Here is a 16,372-nt window from a genome sequence, read left to right on the forward strand (position 1 = left end):
GGGGGCGGGGGTGGTTGTGGGCGAGGGTGGGAGGGAGCTACATGTAAATAAATCAAGTATAGTTAGTGTGGAGGTGTTTATTTTTTGTGTCAGTGTAAGTTAAATATTATAAAATAAAAAAAACGTATTATTCTCTATTGTGTTTCATGGTACATTAAAAAAAAGAGGAAAAGTAGTTTTATCTTACATTTCAAATGCTTATATCTCTATGGCTTCTGGCGATACCCGTTCCATTTTATAGATTTGTCAGCACAAAATGCAATAAACCAATACCATTTTATTACAGCAATTGTGTCTTGAGTTTTTAATAATGTCTTCATTTTGACAATGAAAACACAGAACAGATCACGGCTGGAAAACAACTAAGGTGTCCATCAAGAACCAAAATGTACTTCAGACATGCACCATTTCTTCATTGTTGAACTCACACGCAAGAAGACTCCAATTGTCTTCTGGTTAATAACGATTGAAAATGTAGACCATTAAGTAGTCTGAACAAGTCATCAAATTTGACTGAGGACAACGCCTAGAATAAAAAGATTTAATAAAAAAAAAAAAAAAATTAAAAGCTTTTACAAAAACATCTCTACGGTTTACCTATACACAGCTGGTAAACACAGTGTTGTGTCTACTAGTATCAGAGGGAAAGGTGGACCTCACATTAGAAGTAATTAATATTCTACACTCCGTCAGTAGTGTCGGGGATACATGGACATAGACGGGGCCTGGCCCATGCCAGGTGCTGGTCGGGGGGGTGGCTGGGATGCCCCAGTGTTCACCAGGTGGTTAAGAGATGGTCCGCTCTGAATGAGTGTGTCAAGAGCTTTCTGGACACTTGGGTTGTCAAAATTGATACCTGAGGCAGAGGTGGGGGGCCTCTGACCACCTGGTGCAACTGGCATGCGGCCCGGTGGGGTGCCGTAACCCTGGGATCCAGCTGGAAGAGGGCCAGGCATGGCTGGGCGGGGTGGATTCTGGGAAGGGGGCGGGCCAAGGGAACTGTAGGCCTGCGAATGGGAGGAGGCGGAGGGCAGGCCACCAGCGCCTACTGAGGCTCCGGAGCCGCTGTTGAACAGGCTGAGGATTTTAGCCTGCAGCTCCTGCTGATGGCTGGGGTTAGCTGAGGCGCTAGAACCAGCGGACAGGCCGAGGTGGCTGGACTGTGTGGCTGTGAGGGTAGAATGGGATGAGGGTGGCAGTCCTGCAGCTGAGGGCGGAACGTCTGCAGGAGCTGCAACATGGACTGCAGCTGTAGGGTGAAAGGTTCAGTTAGAAACAACAATACTGCACTCAACAGTCAGAGGACAACAGACAAAGCTGGTTTTCAATGTACATGCTCATGTGTATATTGAAAGAGTTTCTGGTTGCTGAAATTGTTCCGCCTCGTCATTTTGACCAAGGAAGACATTCTCTAACAATTCCACTGTTAGAAATGTGGAACCAAAATCTCAGTCTTCATTCTGGATTGTGAAGTTGATCTTAAATTAATGAGGATTCAGCAATCTGATAAATTATGTGGGTATCCAATAATACAGTCTCTAGTTTAAAATTTCCTCTGTCACTGTCCCTCTAAAACAGATTAGAAAGGAAACAGTGTTTGTCGGGGAAATTGCGCTAAAAATAAGAAGAAACCCACTTAAGCTCAACTTTGGAATGTGTTTCGGCACAAACTGATAATTGCAGATTTCCTGTCCACTATCGCTGCTTTAGGAAGTTATCTCATCAGGACCAGCATGGACAGAAGTAAAGACAACAGCCACCAATTATTCTTTCAATTTATATATGGGCATGTGAGTATTGTTTGAAGAATAGACATATAAATTTACATTTCACACTAACATTTAATGTGACACTCCCTCAAATAAAATGTCTTACCTGAAAGAGGGTCTGCAGCGCTTCGTACCAGCCGGGCTCTTTTGTCCTTCAGGTATGCAATGAGACTGTCCAACTCCTCAGGGGTCACAAATCTACCCGGAAAACAGATTTTTTTTTTTTTTAATTATCCATGAGAGGCCACAGGCCCTATTGAAATTCAAACTTTTCAAAAATGAAAACTGTGACTGAGTGTATGACAGAAATTTACATTACTTATTCAAGTCTACACAGTCAATACCTGTTTTCAGACAGCAGCGTAATGGCAGTGAGCACAGAAATGGGGTGGCTCTCTCTGTCAGGCTCCCTGAGTAATACGTCGTCTGCCATCTTGGCAGCCTTTCTGGCGATCTCCTCACGTTCTTTCTCACGGTTTTCAACTTTGTAAGCGTCATAGTTGTGGGCAACTAGCATCATGGCATCCTGCATTGGCATGTTTCGATGCTCTATGGCAATAAGGACACAAAAAATATCATGTGAGACAACAAAAGATGAAATGCTGTGCTAGTTACCTTAGGAGTGACCAAAGCAACCACACCAACCAATGGGTTCATATTGTCGTCTTGTCCGCATTACCTTGTGGTGTGCCGAACAAGATGTTGACAGTGCAGGATCGGTGGACCTGGTGCTGCTGGGTAATGATGATGGCAAAGGGAGTGCGGGCTCGGCCTACATCCTCCAGAGCCTGGGTTAGTGACACTTCTGTGTTGAGGAAGATCAGGTCCACCACCATGCCCAAGTCACGGACCTTCCGCCCGACCGTCTCAGCATACTCCCTACAGTTGTTATCGAAGCAGAAGTACAGACAGACACACACACGGAGGAGCGATATGAAATGAAAACCTGCCATGCACTGGTAGAATATTTACAGACACGTTTCTGGTCTTACAGCAGTGTTTCCTGTGAAGAATAGAAAGTGGACATACTTTTGCGCCTTATTGACGACTATCACAGAGCAGTCAACGGGACGGTCAGTGTCGTAGCGCCGTTGGAGTTCTTCATAGTACTGTCGATACAATTCATTACGCCGACGCTCTTCTGGTCGAGCACGATCATCTGCTGTTGAGGAAGGGAAGAAGGGGATTGGATAGTTTAATGTTGGTATAATTTCCTCAAATTGAATACAATTATAAACTGACATGAAAAATCTGCTTACAAAGCCAGTCTGGGAATTCCTGGTTTAACATTTTACAATGAAATGATCAGAAAACACATGTTCAACTAATACGTAGTTTAAAGAATATAGTTCAACTAAGTTGAATATTTTACAGGTTAATCATATTGTAAAAGGTGCGTCTGCTACAGAAACATCTTATGGAACATTAGAAAAAGGAAACTGGGGAGTTTTTTTTATTATTATTATTCAAGTAATGAGGGAAATTCTACTCTATCCAGGAGAAAAAAAAAATTAGATGCACAAGTGAACACAACTGTCATAGTTTTGGCGAAGTACTCAGTCCAACTAAGTCAATTTAGCATGTATGCTGGATAGTACACATACCCTCTGGCTCACGGCGTCCATTCCAGGGATCTCTGTAAGGGTCCCTGTAGGGTTCATCCTTCCTTCGGTAATAGTCTTCTGCACCACTGCCACTGCGGTAGTATCTGTCATAATCATCTCTGCTGTATGGAAACATTTCAGGTTGAGGCAAAAGTGTTACAGCTTAACTCTGGAATCCAAACTGTTGGGCTGAATGTCAGCACTTACCTGTATGCAGGATCCCTTGGGTCACTTCTGGGGTCACTTCTAGGGTCACTTCTAGGGTCACTTCTGGGGTCACTTCTGGGGTCCTTGTCTCTGCTCTCTGAGCTACGGTACCGGTAATCGTGGTCACGAGAGTGGCCACCCGGCCTCGCCTCTCTACCCGAGTCCCTCCCATCACGGCTGTCCCGAGACTCACGTCCATCACGCCCATCACGCCCATAAACGGGTGAACGGGACCGACCCCGGGGTTCTTTGCTGTCCCCATAACTGCTATACGGGGCCCTGAGAGAGATGTTATCAATTAGTGCAAGAACGGCTGGAGTTCAGGCTGTTTATGAAACACTAGAGGGAATAGGAATTTCTATCCTCGACTGATGAGGATAGGCCTACAGTTGGTACTGTAAATTTAATGAAATCTGTCCATTCCTTTTAACAGATTTTGTGAATGTATTTATTCACACAACCAAAGCAGAGCAACAGAAAGCAGCTATTGTGTTCGCAAAGGGAACTAGCACATATTCAGTCCAGGAGGTGATTCCGGTAAGTGTCCTTTCAACAACGATCTTTTGAAAATGTCCAGTGATCCGTGTCCGCAACAATATCGATTTGTCGACCATTTGAGGTTCATTGACCATAAATCCAGCTCTACACAAGTACCTTGGTTGTTTAGCCTTTGTGAAAAGGGCAGTTTATTTTGTGCATTTTGCTCAATTTGCTTACGATGATTTGCGTTTTGTTCTTCAGTAAAAGACATTCCCACGCGGCAAATATGTCACCAAAACAAAAGAAGAAAAAAAAAAAAAAAAAAAAAAAAAAAAAAAAAAAAAAAAAAAAAGTTTGTTTGCTTGAAATTTCTCAAGAAACCAGAACTACAATAGAACTGTAGAGGTCTAGTACAACTGATTTCTCACCTTCGAAAATTTTTAATGTTTCAAGAAGGAGAATACTTTGAACTGCATAGGAAATTCTGGTGATTTTATATATGAAGCAGTCCAAAAGCAACTGTAGAAATCAAAAGAAATTAAAAACTTCTTTCGAAACTAGGCTTCCAAAAATGTTAACTGACCAACTTATATCCAAGTGGAAGCCAAGTTAAGAAATGTTTGTATTTTTCTTGGTTCTCGGTTTCCTAAATCCTCATGATTTCTTTTGTCTTCTATCCTGGACCTCAAAAATTTCCATGATGCTTAACTCAAAAGTAATGCATGAAAATTGAAAAGAAAATAAGTACCACAAACTGGATATTAAAATAACCATCATACGCGTTGTTTGCAGTATGTGAACTCTGAGCTGGTTACAGTGGCACCATACAGAAGTATCGAGGCTAAACCTTCAGTCGGTGAGACTCAAAATTACTGGCCAACACTGCTCGTGTGCTGATTTTTAACCATTATTAGCAAAGACTGTGTTGCATCTCATGCACTCACGCATGTGACACAATCATACTGATGGCGTTACATAATTCAACTTACTGACAGTTGTTGGTGCTAGCATGTCAAGAAATGTAGCAATGACCGCTCCTTGCTAACAGACATGGATGTTAACAATGCAGATTTAAAAAAACGATCAGCTTTGCATTTGTTTTGAGGATGGAAATATCAGTCAACACAGTTATTAGGCATCAAGCAAACACAATCTATTTTAGTGAGAAACGGTAAATGTAAAATTAACTTTGTTTACATTAAAAATGCATCCACGGGATACCTTTTAAAATTTCCTACATCAAAATCTGTTTTTTCAACACGTTTGGCTCTCAGAGAGCTGTTCTTCAGACTAAATGTAGTTTAAATGTACACACCTTATTAGTTAGCGGTCATGTTGTAGCACATGAACCTGCTTAATGGATATAGGGCAGGGTGGGACTAGCATTACATTTTCTTCAGCTGGAAAGTTGCTTATTGTAGTTGTAAGATGAAATGCGATACAAAATCAGAAAAACATGAGCTTTAAAAGCCATAAAAGGCAAGAATCTCTGAGACAAAGACACTTAAGTTACATTCATATGTCTCTTTTCTTTATTTGACACATCTTGAAATTTTAATTTAGGATGAAATATCGTCTGTCCCATACACCATCACAAACCCACCTAATGGTACGATAAGTTCCATCAATCAGACTTCACCACTGGTGGAAATGACAGTTGGGGAAAAGATAAATACGCTTTTGTTTTTTGTTTTTTACCGACACCTCAGAGGCGATAGTAGTTCTTCACACCCATTTCACGTTACTTTACCTTCGTGGAGGGCTCTGCTGGGATTGAGGTTTAGCTTGCCGTCTCTCCACTGCCATATTTACATCTGAAAATAAATCAATCCAAACGTTGAACATAACAGTGACATGTAAATCATCTTATTTGTTCACGAAGAATGGAGGTCGCGTCAACACTTCCACGATCCAAATGAGACTGAGCTCCAATATCCAAGTTTGAAAATCCAAACTGGACGAGATGTCAAAATGCAACAAATCGAGTTGCCAAATCTGTGGAATTGAGTTTAAGATGAAGAAATGAAGGAATTCTTCTCTCCCCTTCAAAACTGGCTAAACACTAGCAAAGCTTGAACATGTAAATCAGATTTTCAACTTGAAATTTGGCCTTCAGGAACTCCAAAAACCACAAGAGGACATTTAAATCCATGTTGAAGAAAATTCCAAGACAGCGTTGCAAATAAAAACAAGAGATTTCAGAGATTCAGGCTTTGCCAGAATTTTATAATGCACTTTTTTTATTTGCGTTATTAGCCAATAATTTAACATGTCTACAAAAAGACAGGTTAAAGTAGAAAAATCAGCAAATTCAACCCTCATTTTGACAAGTTGTTGGTTAAATCATACAACCGTGTGGTTAGTTGTGGATGAGCATACAGCTCCACTTTCATCATCACTGTTATGGGCATTTCACTTACAGGATGCAGTATAACACATCATTAATATGGTGTTTAAAGAGCATACTATTTTAGGCCAACTACTGGTTAAGTGTTAATCCTTAAAATAGCAAATTTGCTATGTTTCTTTCACTGGCATTCTTAATGAACAAATCTACGAAAACAGATTATCTTCAGGTTTAACACTTAAAACCATTATGCCCAATCAAAGGGTTTTTCACATAGAGAACTCCCCCAAAAACCTTATCTTTCATAAGCTTGGTTTTGTTGCTTGCTGTACACCATTAAAAGTCTATGCCCTTCAGCCAGACAATCACACCTTCTGCAGTTAAGGCTTACCTATTTTATAACCTTTATATATTCGACCCTTTTGGGCCGCCTTTGCAGCTTCGGCTTCCTCAATGCGTTCAAATTGTACAAATCCAAACCCACGAAACATGGATACGCCTGGAAGAGGAACATTTTAAAATGGTACAAACTTAGTTTTTATTAGAACAATTTGGATACCTACCCATTTATCCACTTAAAAAAATCATCATTACTAATTTTACATGCTTCTATTTCATAAAAAAAAGAAAAGAAAAAAAACACCAAAAAGCAACAAACAAAAACACTACTCACGAAGACTAAATTAATGTTACTACACATCTAAAATATTCCAAGTGCGACATTCAGGGACAGCCTGTCTAATTCAAGTTATTGTCATGAATTCAAATTGACCACTTATCGCTTATATCATGTTGATTACTGACCGACTATTTTCCCGTATGGGTTGAACAGGTCTTCCAAATCCTTCTTTTCCATGTCAGAGGTCGGCAAATTCCCAACAAAAATCCTTCTCTCCAAATCTCTAGGATCATTACTGCTGCAGGAGCGTGAATAACGTCCTGGTGACGTGCTGCGGCTTCTGCGGCGAGACATGACTCGATCCGGGGGGAGGGGGGGTTCACTGGTTTCTTTCTTCGTACGTCTCAAATGCTTGAAAAAGTTTGTTTTGTTTGCTATTAAGCGTCTTTAAATTGTCGTCCACGATCCTGAAACATGTCAGGGAGTTAAAAGGAGAAATCAAATTCCTTGGAAGTATAAAGAATTTTAGTGGATCAAGTTGCAGATGAAAATCACAAAGTTCAGACAATGAAAAATTGAAATGCTGTGGCAAATTCTTTTTCAAAAGTAGCGAATACTCAAGTTCGAAATAAACAGTGCTGCTGAAATCGCAAAGTCTACCGAAACATTTTTATATTATACTGTGTTCTTTCATGTGCCCCGCATTTCCCCCGTGCTCATTTGCATGGAAGGTTATTACGCGATTAAACTCTGTACCGGACATTTGCACACGCGAGTGTTTGCCTTGAATTATGGCATGAAGGACAGCAGTAGGACGTGAAACGAAGAATATATTAACAACAAAAGCAAATGCAAATTCAATGCAAATTTGGTGATGAAAATCGACTTCCGTCCAATTTTTTCCTAGTGTAGAGATGTGAAAGCCTTGCATAACCAGCCCACAATTTCACTTCACTCGTGGTTTGGCAAGGCTCTGTTGTTTGACATAGATGCCACCCCATGGAGCACTGCAGGTGAACCAATCCTAGACGTGATCGAAAAAATGCAAACTTGGGATGCTTTCACTGGACGTTCTTTCAGCAGGATGGCCGCTTTGGAAATGACTAACTCGCCACAAAAATCCGTTTTGGATAAAATTTTATTTGAACAAGTTGCTCACTGGTCGCATATGAAAAGATGTGGTGCCTGTCAAAACTTAAAAAATGGCTTGAACTCGATGGTGAAAACACATTTCATGGTATGCAACGCGAAGCCATAAATATTTCACGCAAATCAAAACCGCAAAGTTGTACTGCAGTTGTTGTGAGAAAGTGGAGCAAATAGCACAGGTACCCACAGAGATATACACAGTGTCAACTGTGCAGCACGATAAGCTGTTATGAAATTTTCAACACAACTTTAAAGTGGACTCTTGGCCATAAAATAGTTACAATCCCAGAGTCAAATATTCAAAAAATGTTCCATGATATAAGTTTAGGGTCACAGCACCATCCCATCTTTGTTTCTCTGGAAAATAAAGCATCTCAATGCAGCTGATGAAGTTTCGGTTATTTTGTGGCAAGAGAAATATGCCCCGTTAGGTTCGTAGAATTGCATTAAATAACTGCGTACAATTCTCCATCAGTGATTTCTAGAAATGGAAATGTAGATTTCGCTCAAATCATCCTCTTCTCTTGAAGTGGTAAATACATCTTGAGGAAAATCGCATTGATGAAATGAAATCATGGGCTTATGGTCACTTTGAAAATGCGCAAGTTCCTTGTGTTCAAACAAACCAACATTCTGAAAAGTTTTCAGGATAAGCTGATGTTTATACGTGGCACAAAATAAAAAGGTTTCAGAAAAAGAAACTTTGAAGGTTTTCAGTCCCAACACTTATATTCATTACCAAATGACATTTTGAAGGGAAAGCATCCTGTTATATTACAGAGTTATACAGTAGGTCTAAAAGTGAGACCTATTTTCCATGAATGGGAACATGGTCTCAGACTTTTGGACCCCACTGTAGCTGGAGGCAATTTACATAATGCTTTTGAGGGAGCAACCCCTTACATACCTTAACTTGAACCTGGATGCCCTGGATTCTGTGTCCACATAATTTAAAAAGCCCAAGTGTCTGAAAGGAAGGAAATAAATATTTGCACAGTTTATGAAATAAATCCTTCAAATGCTTTTTGATATCTATAGTAGCTTCACACTATGCAGTTTACCATTTTCCAAAGCAAATACTATAAAGAGGGGAAGTCATGTTCAAAGGCAAGTCAATTCAATTCAAGGCAGGGACCATAAATGAGGAGTCTGATTGTCTGATTAAAATTAGTCTGTTGCTTGTGTGGCTGAGCAACTAATCATAATCTAATCAAAATTGCAATATGGCCAAGTGCAATACTCAAATCACATGAGCTGCAATTTATTGATGATGGTAAAATACGTCTCACATCACAATTTTTATGTTTTTAACTCACAATGAAATGCAAAAATTACCATTGCCAACTGAAATCGTCACTCATATCGCAATGTCTCAACATTATTATTTTTTGCATATTTTTCAGCCGTGTTGTTTGGGATAATCTAAGTATAGTGGTTTTGAACTGGACCCTGGTCTAATGTGGACTAGATGTGAAAAAGGCAATAAAATCTTTGTTTAAAGAAAATGTTCTCAAAAAATTAAAGGCTTTAACTACAATATCTTGCACTCTTTTACAACAGTGAGAGGTGCAAAAAAAGGCGAACCGGTCGTTCACTAAAGCAAGTTAACCTTTCCCTCGGTGAATCGGAAGCTAACTTTAGCGCTGTCGTCCACCACACCACACGCGCCGGTCGCGCTGCCAATGGCGTATAACACGTTACAGTACCCGGTTCTGAAAACTTACAATCATGCAGTTTGGTTGTTCTTTCTTTTTTTAATACAATAGCTACAGATTAATATCGCTGCCCTCTCTTAGTGCGGCAGCATATGCATGGTTAGGATTTACACGTAGCTAGTCTTATGTTAGCGGTTAGCTGCTTAACGTTAGCTACTCGTTATATTCAAACCAAACGGCTAGCTACATATTCAGCTACATTAGGGTATACGCGTTCAATCCGCGTGTTGTTATATCAAATACAAAGGAGCACATTTACTCACCTTAAACTTGTATTTTATCTCCGTTTTCATTCGCTCAAGGCCGCAGACAGGTCGTAACTGTATTGCTATCTTCCATAGACAAAGCTGCAATTCTTCTTCTGCTTAATTTACTTCAGATCGGTAACCACAGCTAGGACTATTTATACACATCGCCCCCCACTGGTTAGCTGTAAAATAACTGGCCATTCAACACTCAGTTGCCATTTTTTTTAAGGTACAACTTGCTAAAATAGTCCTGTAATAAACCCTGCATTAACGAAGAAACCCCTAAAATGAAAATTATCAAGAAACTTAAATTTCTTGCAATGGGAAGGCTCAGTCACAAGATAAAAGTTAGAAGGAGCAACTTCATAAATGCAGGGCAATTAATTAGCGCACTCCTATATAATGTATTAATATATATAATGTATTAATGTATATTATGAAAGGAGATTACCTTGTATACAATAATATTTAAGGTCTAATAGATACTGATTAAAATGTACATCTAGTCAAACACAGAATTTTTAAGAAATACGGTGCGCAGTGAATGCAGCAGTGTAACTTCTCCCTAGTCGGTGCTATGCTGCACACGAGTTTTAAATTATTGTAATTAACACTTTTCGACTTGTAAATGACGTACATGTCAAGATCTAACTAAACTGTAATTACGGATGTGAAACTCAGATTTTTCTCATAGTTAATCTGACTTGCATCTTAATAATAACAATTGAGTGCCTATAAAGCAAATAAACATGGGTGCCTGCGCCACGCATGGTCAGTCTTTCAAAGCAGTTACACCCAAATTAAATTTATTTAGTGCTGTATTATTATTATTATTATTATGTGGCTGCATTGTAACCCTCACACAACAAACTCTTATCTACAACCGTCTTGAGTTGTCCATTTTTGTAAACACTCACACATCGTGGGAAATGGAAATCCCATTGGTCCTGAACGTCTCAGAGTTGCCAGGTTTGGATGTCATGGTTCAGTTTGTATGTGAAAGTAAATTATGAAATGAAATATGAAATTTATTTGAAATATAAACTAAAATAAAAAAATGTATAACTTGTGTCATAGTAGATCTATTGAAATATATTATAACACATTTATATATATAGTATATTTTTTTTTTTTTTTTTTTTTTTAACCACCATTGCGCACAAGGAGCCTATAAATCAGAGGCCTACAAATTTTTGATTCTGACCTAAACTTTCCTACTAAACTTTCCGTAAATTGTTTCTGAAAAGTGCTATATAAATAAAAGTTATTATTATTATTAATAATATATTGGTCCAAATATTGTAAGCTGTTCAGCAGGCGTGTACGTTGCATGTGAGTCGTCTCTATCTCGTCATTAAAAGTATTAACCGACAATGCAGGAGAGTCCACCCAGTGCACGTTATGCTAGGAGGAGTCACAACACCAAACCTGGCAACACCAGCAGTCGCTTTGTTAACACTTCATTGAACCAAGATGGCAGATTTCGAAGAGCTCAGCGATGAGGAGAAGGTATTACCTTATAAATTCATACTGAGATTATTCACTCGCCTTTAATCTTTTGTCTTGAACATAGCAGTGCTCTATGAAAACCTTCCTGTTTGGCACGGTCTGCCCAGCGGGCCGCTAAACCGGGGCAGTGCTGTATTTGACAGCTCAGAGTTGTAGCACTGTCTTACATGTTGTTCCTGTGCACAAATACATGGTGTAAGTTAGATAACTTGTGTGATTCTGCCTCTCCTTGATTAAAAATTACATATTCGTGCGGCCGAGGCCGATGGCTGCGAGTTTGGACTAAATTGAAAATGCTGAGCTAATGCTAAATCGAAGGAAGTCGAGCCACTTCCTGCATTCACAGTAGCTACGGATCATGACAGAGCATCGGCAGCATACCACCACCCACACCCAGTGTACTGTAACTTCATGTAGTTAGGTGCCTAAACTGGCCTTGATAGCAACAGAACATTACGTCAGTCACACATGTAACTCGAGTTTGCAGCCGTTTTGTATTTAGCTTGTGTTGCCTGTAACTTTTCGCACCACATTCATAGATGCGGTCTTCCTGCAGTGTTGTTGGGGCTTGCACCGGCTGGGGTTGCTGCCTGCGTCATGCTGCTACATGTTGTAAAAAATAATGCTTTGCATTCCTAAAGCTAATGGACTGGCCAGGACCTTACACCTCCCAGCCTTACTTCAGTGAGACTTTAAAATAAACCCAAACAAGGATTGAAATCCCCTATTTGAACTTTTATTAGATATCTACATCCCAGAGTATCTTTATCAGATGATCTCTTGATCTTCATGGTGGAGAATCAGAGTCTGACCCTGGGAGTGCTTTCTGAGCTCTGAATGGACCATTCAGGAGCACAGTTGAATAAACTAGGTTACTCATGGTAATGTCCCCTTGAGCAGGACAGCCCATTTGTAGGTCACTTCCAGCTGCAGCCTGGAGGCTCAGTAACCCTGGCTGCCTGACAGATGGCATCACTGGCACACTATTATGTGGAAGTGACATTAGGATGTAGGACTGGTTAAAGCTGCAAAGGTCACACAAAAAAACAGCAGGATTATTGCAACTTCTTCTACTGAACTATGTGCTGCCTGACTGTGTATGTGTTGCCAATATCTTACTGTCCTTACCAAGTATAACCTCATGACAGCACTAATACCTGCCTCAACCATCACTCTGTGGCCTTGACACAACATGCTTACACTTGCATACTGGCTACTAAGAAAAGCCACTGGGCCACATACCCTCCCTGCCATGTAAGGAGTGGTCAAAATAGAGCTAACAAGCCTGCAGCCAACAAAGTTAGCAGACTGCTCTCTGCTTCACTCTAGTGGCTATTTGCAGGGTTTTCACTTCTCATTGACATCAAAAGAGAAAAAATTGACTATAGGTTTTTCCAAACACCATACAGCAGATTGTCTTGTGATTAAGCAGACAATTTTTATTCCGCTCTATTAGAGTTTTTTTAAGCAAAAACCTTACGTTTCACACTGTGTTTAGTGATAATGTGATACCTCTTACTATTTTTAAGTTTTATGACAACACATTTCATTTATTTCTAGATCCGTATTGCAGCTAATTTTGTGATGCACGCTCCTCCAGGGGAGTTCAATGAAGTCTTCAATGGTGAGCCTTATTTATGATTGACATCTTTTGGACGACCTGTATTCCAATGTGTATGGAAACAGTTTGTCATTGCTTATGTTAATTCTCATTTTCAGATGTGCGTCTGCTGCTTAACAATGATAATCTTCTCAGAGAGGGCGCGGCTCAGTGAGTTTTATTCTTTACTCTTTTTTATATGTAACAAAATATTGATGTTCTGGATGTGCATGCAACTGTATTGTTGTATTCTCTTTTGATACAGTGCCTTTGCCCAGTACAACATGGATCAGTTCACTCTTGCCAAAATTGATGGATATGAAGATCAGGCAAGTTGTTTTTGAAAAAGTATTTAGATATTCTCTATTATTAAGACAATACCGGAGTAACAGCAGGTTTCTCTGTCTGTTTTCCCTCTAGGTCCTGATAACAGAGCATGGAGACCTGGGTAATGGCCGCTTCTTTGACCCACACAATAAAATCTCCTTCAAGTTTGACCACCTGAGGAAAGAGGCCAGCGACCCCCAGCCCCATGAGGGCGAGGCAGCCCTCAGGTCATGGAGAGACGCCTGTGATTCTGCGCTGAGGGCCTATGTCAAGGAGCACTACCCCACTGGAGTCTGCACCGTAAGATCGCTGTCCCAGGCTGCACCATAGCTGCCATGTTCAGCAATACACACAATCAATCACCCACTCGTCCTGTGTTATCTGCTGCAGGTTTATGGGAAAACGATCGATGGCCAGCAGACCATTATTGCTTGTATCGAGGGTCATCAATTTGAGCCTAAAAACTTCTGGTAAGTTGATAGAGGATGATGATCTTATTGCAACCTTCCTAATCAAATTCATTCGGACAATTACGTTGGAGCAGTGTAGAGTCGGTGATGTATTGTTGGTGACTGTTTTTAAATATACTCTTCTACATTTCCTGTTCCCAGGAACGGTCGCTGCCGGTCTGAATGGAAGTTCAGTGTCTCGCAATCGACAGCACAGGTGGTTGGAGTCTTGAAAATACAGGTATGTTGAATGATTATCGGGAATAGCACGAGCTTTGCTGTGAAGTTAGTTTTGTTTCAGTGCTGTATGAATCTCCCTGATCTGAATGTCCTCTGCTTATCCCAGGTACATTATTATGAGGACGGAAATGTGCAACTGGTCAGCCACAAAGATGTACAGGAAGCACTGACTGTGTCTGTGAGTATTTTTTTTTTTTAATCTTATTAAATGTTTTTCTGTTACTGTTTATAGGAAAGATGTTTCACCATTGTCTCTGATTGCATATTTCAAGTTCATGTGTCTTGATAATACAAGCAGAAAATAATGATATGGACATATTGGAGCATTTCATATTAGATTGATGTTCATGTGTGTTTAAATTGATGAATTAACCCATGAGTGTATGTTTTGGCAGAATGAGAGCCAGACTGCAAAGGAGTTGGTGAAAATTATTGAAGATGCAGAGAATGAATACCAGGTATGTGTGCATTAAGAATCACAGGAGTTCCTTCAGTATAAGTGATTGAATGGATTTTTATTAGTGTGTCATTGTGTCAACTATTCCCAGCCCACATGAGTTTACATGACCTCACAAATTCAAATAAGCCAGATCCAGAACACCACTTGTACATTTTCAAACAATACCAGTTTGAATATTTTTCATTGTCAGATTTTCATACTTACATGCCTCTAATAAAATTCACAAAACACATTCTGTATAATACTGGAGGAATCAGAATAAATATTAATTGAACAATTCCGTTCTTTTCTGGGTTTTTGAGAGAAAATCAACAAAACTTCAAAATTAATCAGCCATTGCAATTTTTATCTCTACACCAGAGTATTTCAGGTATTTGTCGAGCCATTTCATTCCATTGAACATTCACACTCCAAAATAATCATAGTATGCACAATACAAAATCAAATTGGACTAGCTTGGCATTTCCACTTGACTGTAACTGACAGATGACATCATGGTGCAACTTGATTGTAGCAGGAAAGTGTGAACTGACGTGTTTATCTTTGCTTCGCAGGTGGCCATCAGTGAGAACTATCAGACCATGTCAGACACCACCTTCAAAGCCTTACGCAGACAGCTCCCAGTCACCCGCACCAAGATCGACTGGAACAAGATCCTCAGCTACAAGATCGGCAAAGAGATGCAGAATGCTTAGAGGACAGAGGCTGCCGGGGTTTACGACAAAACTGATGTGGGAGAGGGTGAAGCTCGCACAAAGTGTGTGACACAACATAACATCCTGTATGTCCCTCTAAAAGAGACGTTACAGCTTCTGTTGAGCACTAAGAAGGGATGCCTTCATTTACAATGACATTGAGTGGTGTAACTGTCACTCATTTGCAGACATATATTATTATTTTTCAACAAACAATGCCTTTAGTGACACTGTGAAAGTTTGCCATTCAAACTCTCGCATAGACATACAGTTACTGATCCCTCAGTGCTTCAAATGGACACACATCCTCCCAAAGCCTCTTTGACTTTCATGTAGCAACTAATTTACACTTTCTATAAAAACATAACTGATGTTCTCTAAGAGCTTACCAATACCTCTATAGTTTTTTATTAACAGAAGGCAAATGGTGTATGCAATTTGATATGTTATCTGACTGGAAAGAGACTTGACAGCGCCAAATTACACGGTTTCTATTTTAGTCCCATCTGTACATATTTATGCATTCCTGCATTCCTATTTATGCATGCATGGAAAAGCATAAATGTCTTTTCTTTTCCCTATTCACTGACCAGGTTTTGTCTTCCCTGTTGAAACTTAGTTCTTTCTTTCTCTCTGTTATAGGGAGACAGTCATTACACCCCCAGACTGATTAAGTATTGGTGTCCTCTTGCCAGCTGTTTGCCTTTAGCTTTTGCTATATTTTTTTATACAAACTGTAAGTACATTTAATATTCATGAAATAAAAATGTTGCACCAAATACAATCTTTCAAGTAATGATGATCATTTGTGTCTTACATCTTTCTTTCTTTTCTTCTTTTTTTTTAAGAGAGCCTGGATACCATATTCTGATTCTGAATTTTCTGACTAAATTTGGCTGTTTTTAAGCAAAAAACAAAATCAACTGAAATAAAAGGATTTAGAAATTGCCACTA

The 16,372-nt window shown here is 39.7% G+C and overlaps 2 protein-coding genes across 8 annotated transcripts; one reads left to right on the forward strand and one right to left on the reverse strand.

Annotated features, from left to right (window-relative positions):
* Nucleotides 1–289: 289 nt before the first annotated feature.
* ncoa5 (nuclear receptor coactivator 5) lies at nucleotides 290–10,238 on the reverse strand. Of its 7 annotated transcripts, none has more exons than XM_022742086.1 (12): nucleotides 10,154–10,238; nucleotides 9,083–9,142; nucleotides 7,212–7,493; nucleotides 6,799–6,906; nucleotides 5,811–5,874; nucleotides 3,581–3,859; nucleotides 3,374–3,492; nucleotides 2,799–2,931; nucleotides 2,449–2,651; nucleotides 2,114–2,318; nucleotides 1,876–1,967; nucleotides 290–1,249 (listed from the first exon to the last, which is right to left on the reverse strand). In XM_022742086.1, exons 3-12 carry the CDS (start codon nucleotides 7,378–7,380, stop codon nucleotides 690–692), a joined length of 1,932 nt encoding a protein of 643 aa, XP_022597807.1. In that variant the 5' UTR covers nucleotides 7,381–7,493; nucleotides 9,083–9,142; nucleotides 10,154–10,238; the 3' UTR covers nucleotides 290–689. The 7 variants fall into 7 exon arrangements, with proteins under 7 accessions (XP_022597807.1, XP_022597808.1, XP_022597805.1 ...); XM_022742087.1 differs by having other exon boundaries at nucleotides 2,449–2,648; nucleotides 2,799–2,928; nucleotides 3,374–3,495; XM_022742084.1 differs by having other exon boundaries at nucleotides 2,799–2,928; nucleotides 3,374–3,495.
* A 1,285-nt stretch (nucleotides 10,239–11,523) lies between these two features.
* On the forward strand, nucleotides 11,524–16,202 carry LOC111219393 (F-actin-capping protein subunit alpha-1). The gene is made up of 10 exons (XM_022742054.1): nucleotides 11,524–11,647; nucleotides 13,208–13,271; nucleotides 13,367–13,418; nucleotides 13,513–13,576; nucleotides 13,668–13,874; nucleotides 13,965–14,044; nucleotides 14,186–14,264; nucleotides 14,370–14,441; nucleotides 14,659–14,721; nucleotides 15,278–16,202. Exons 1-10 carry the CDS (start codon nucleotides 11,612–11,614, stop codon nucleotides 15,416–15,418), a joined length of 858 nt encoding a protein of 285 aa, XP_022597775.1. The 5' UTR covers nucleotides 11,524–11,611; the 3' UTR covers nucleotides 15,419–16,202.
* The last annotated feature ends 170 nt before the right edge of the window (nucleotides 16,203–16,372 follow it).

This window comes from Seriola dumerili, unplaced genomic scaffold (genome assembly GCF_002260705.1).
Source record: "Seriola dumerili isolate Sdu_G_001 unplaced genomic scaffold, Sdu_1.0 BDQW01000066.1, whole genome shotgun sequence".
NCBI classification, from domain to species: Eukaryota; Metazoa; Chordata; class Actinopteri; order Carangiformes; family Carangidae; genus Seriola; species Seriola dumerili.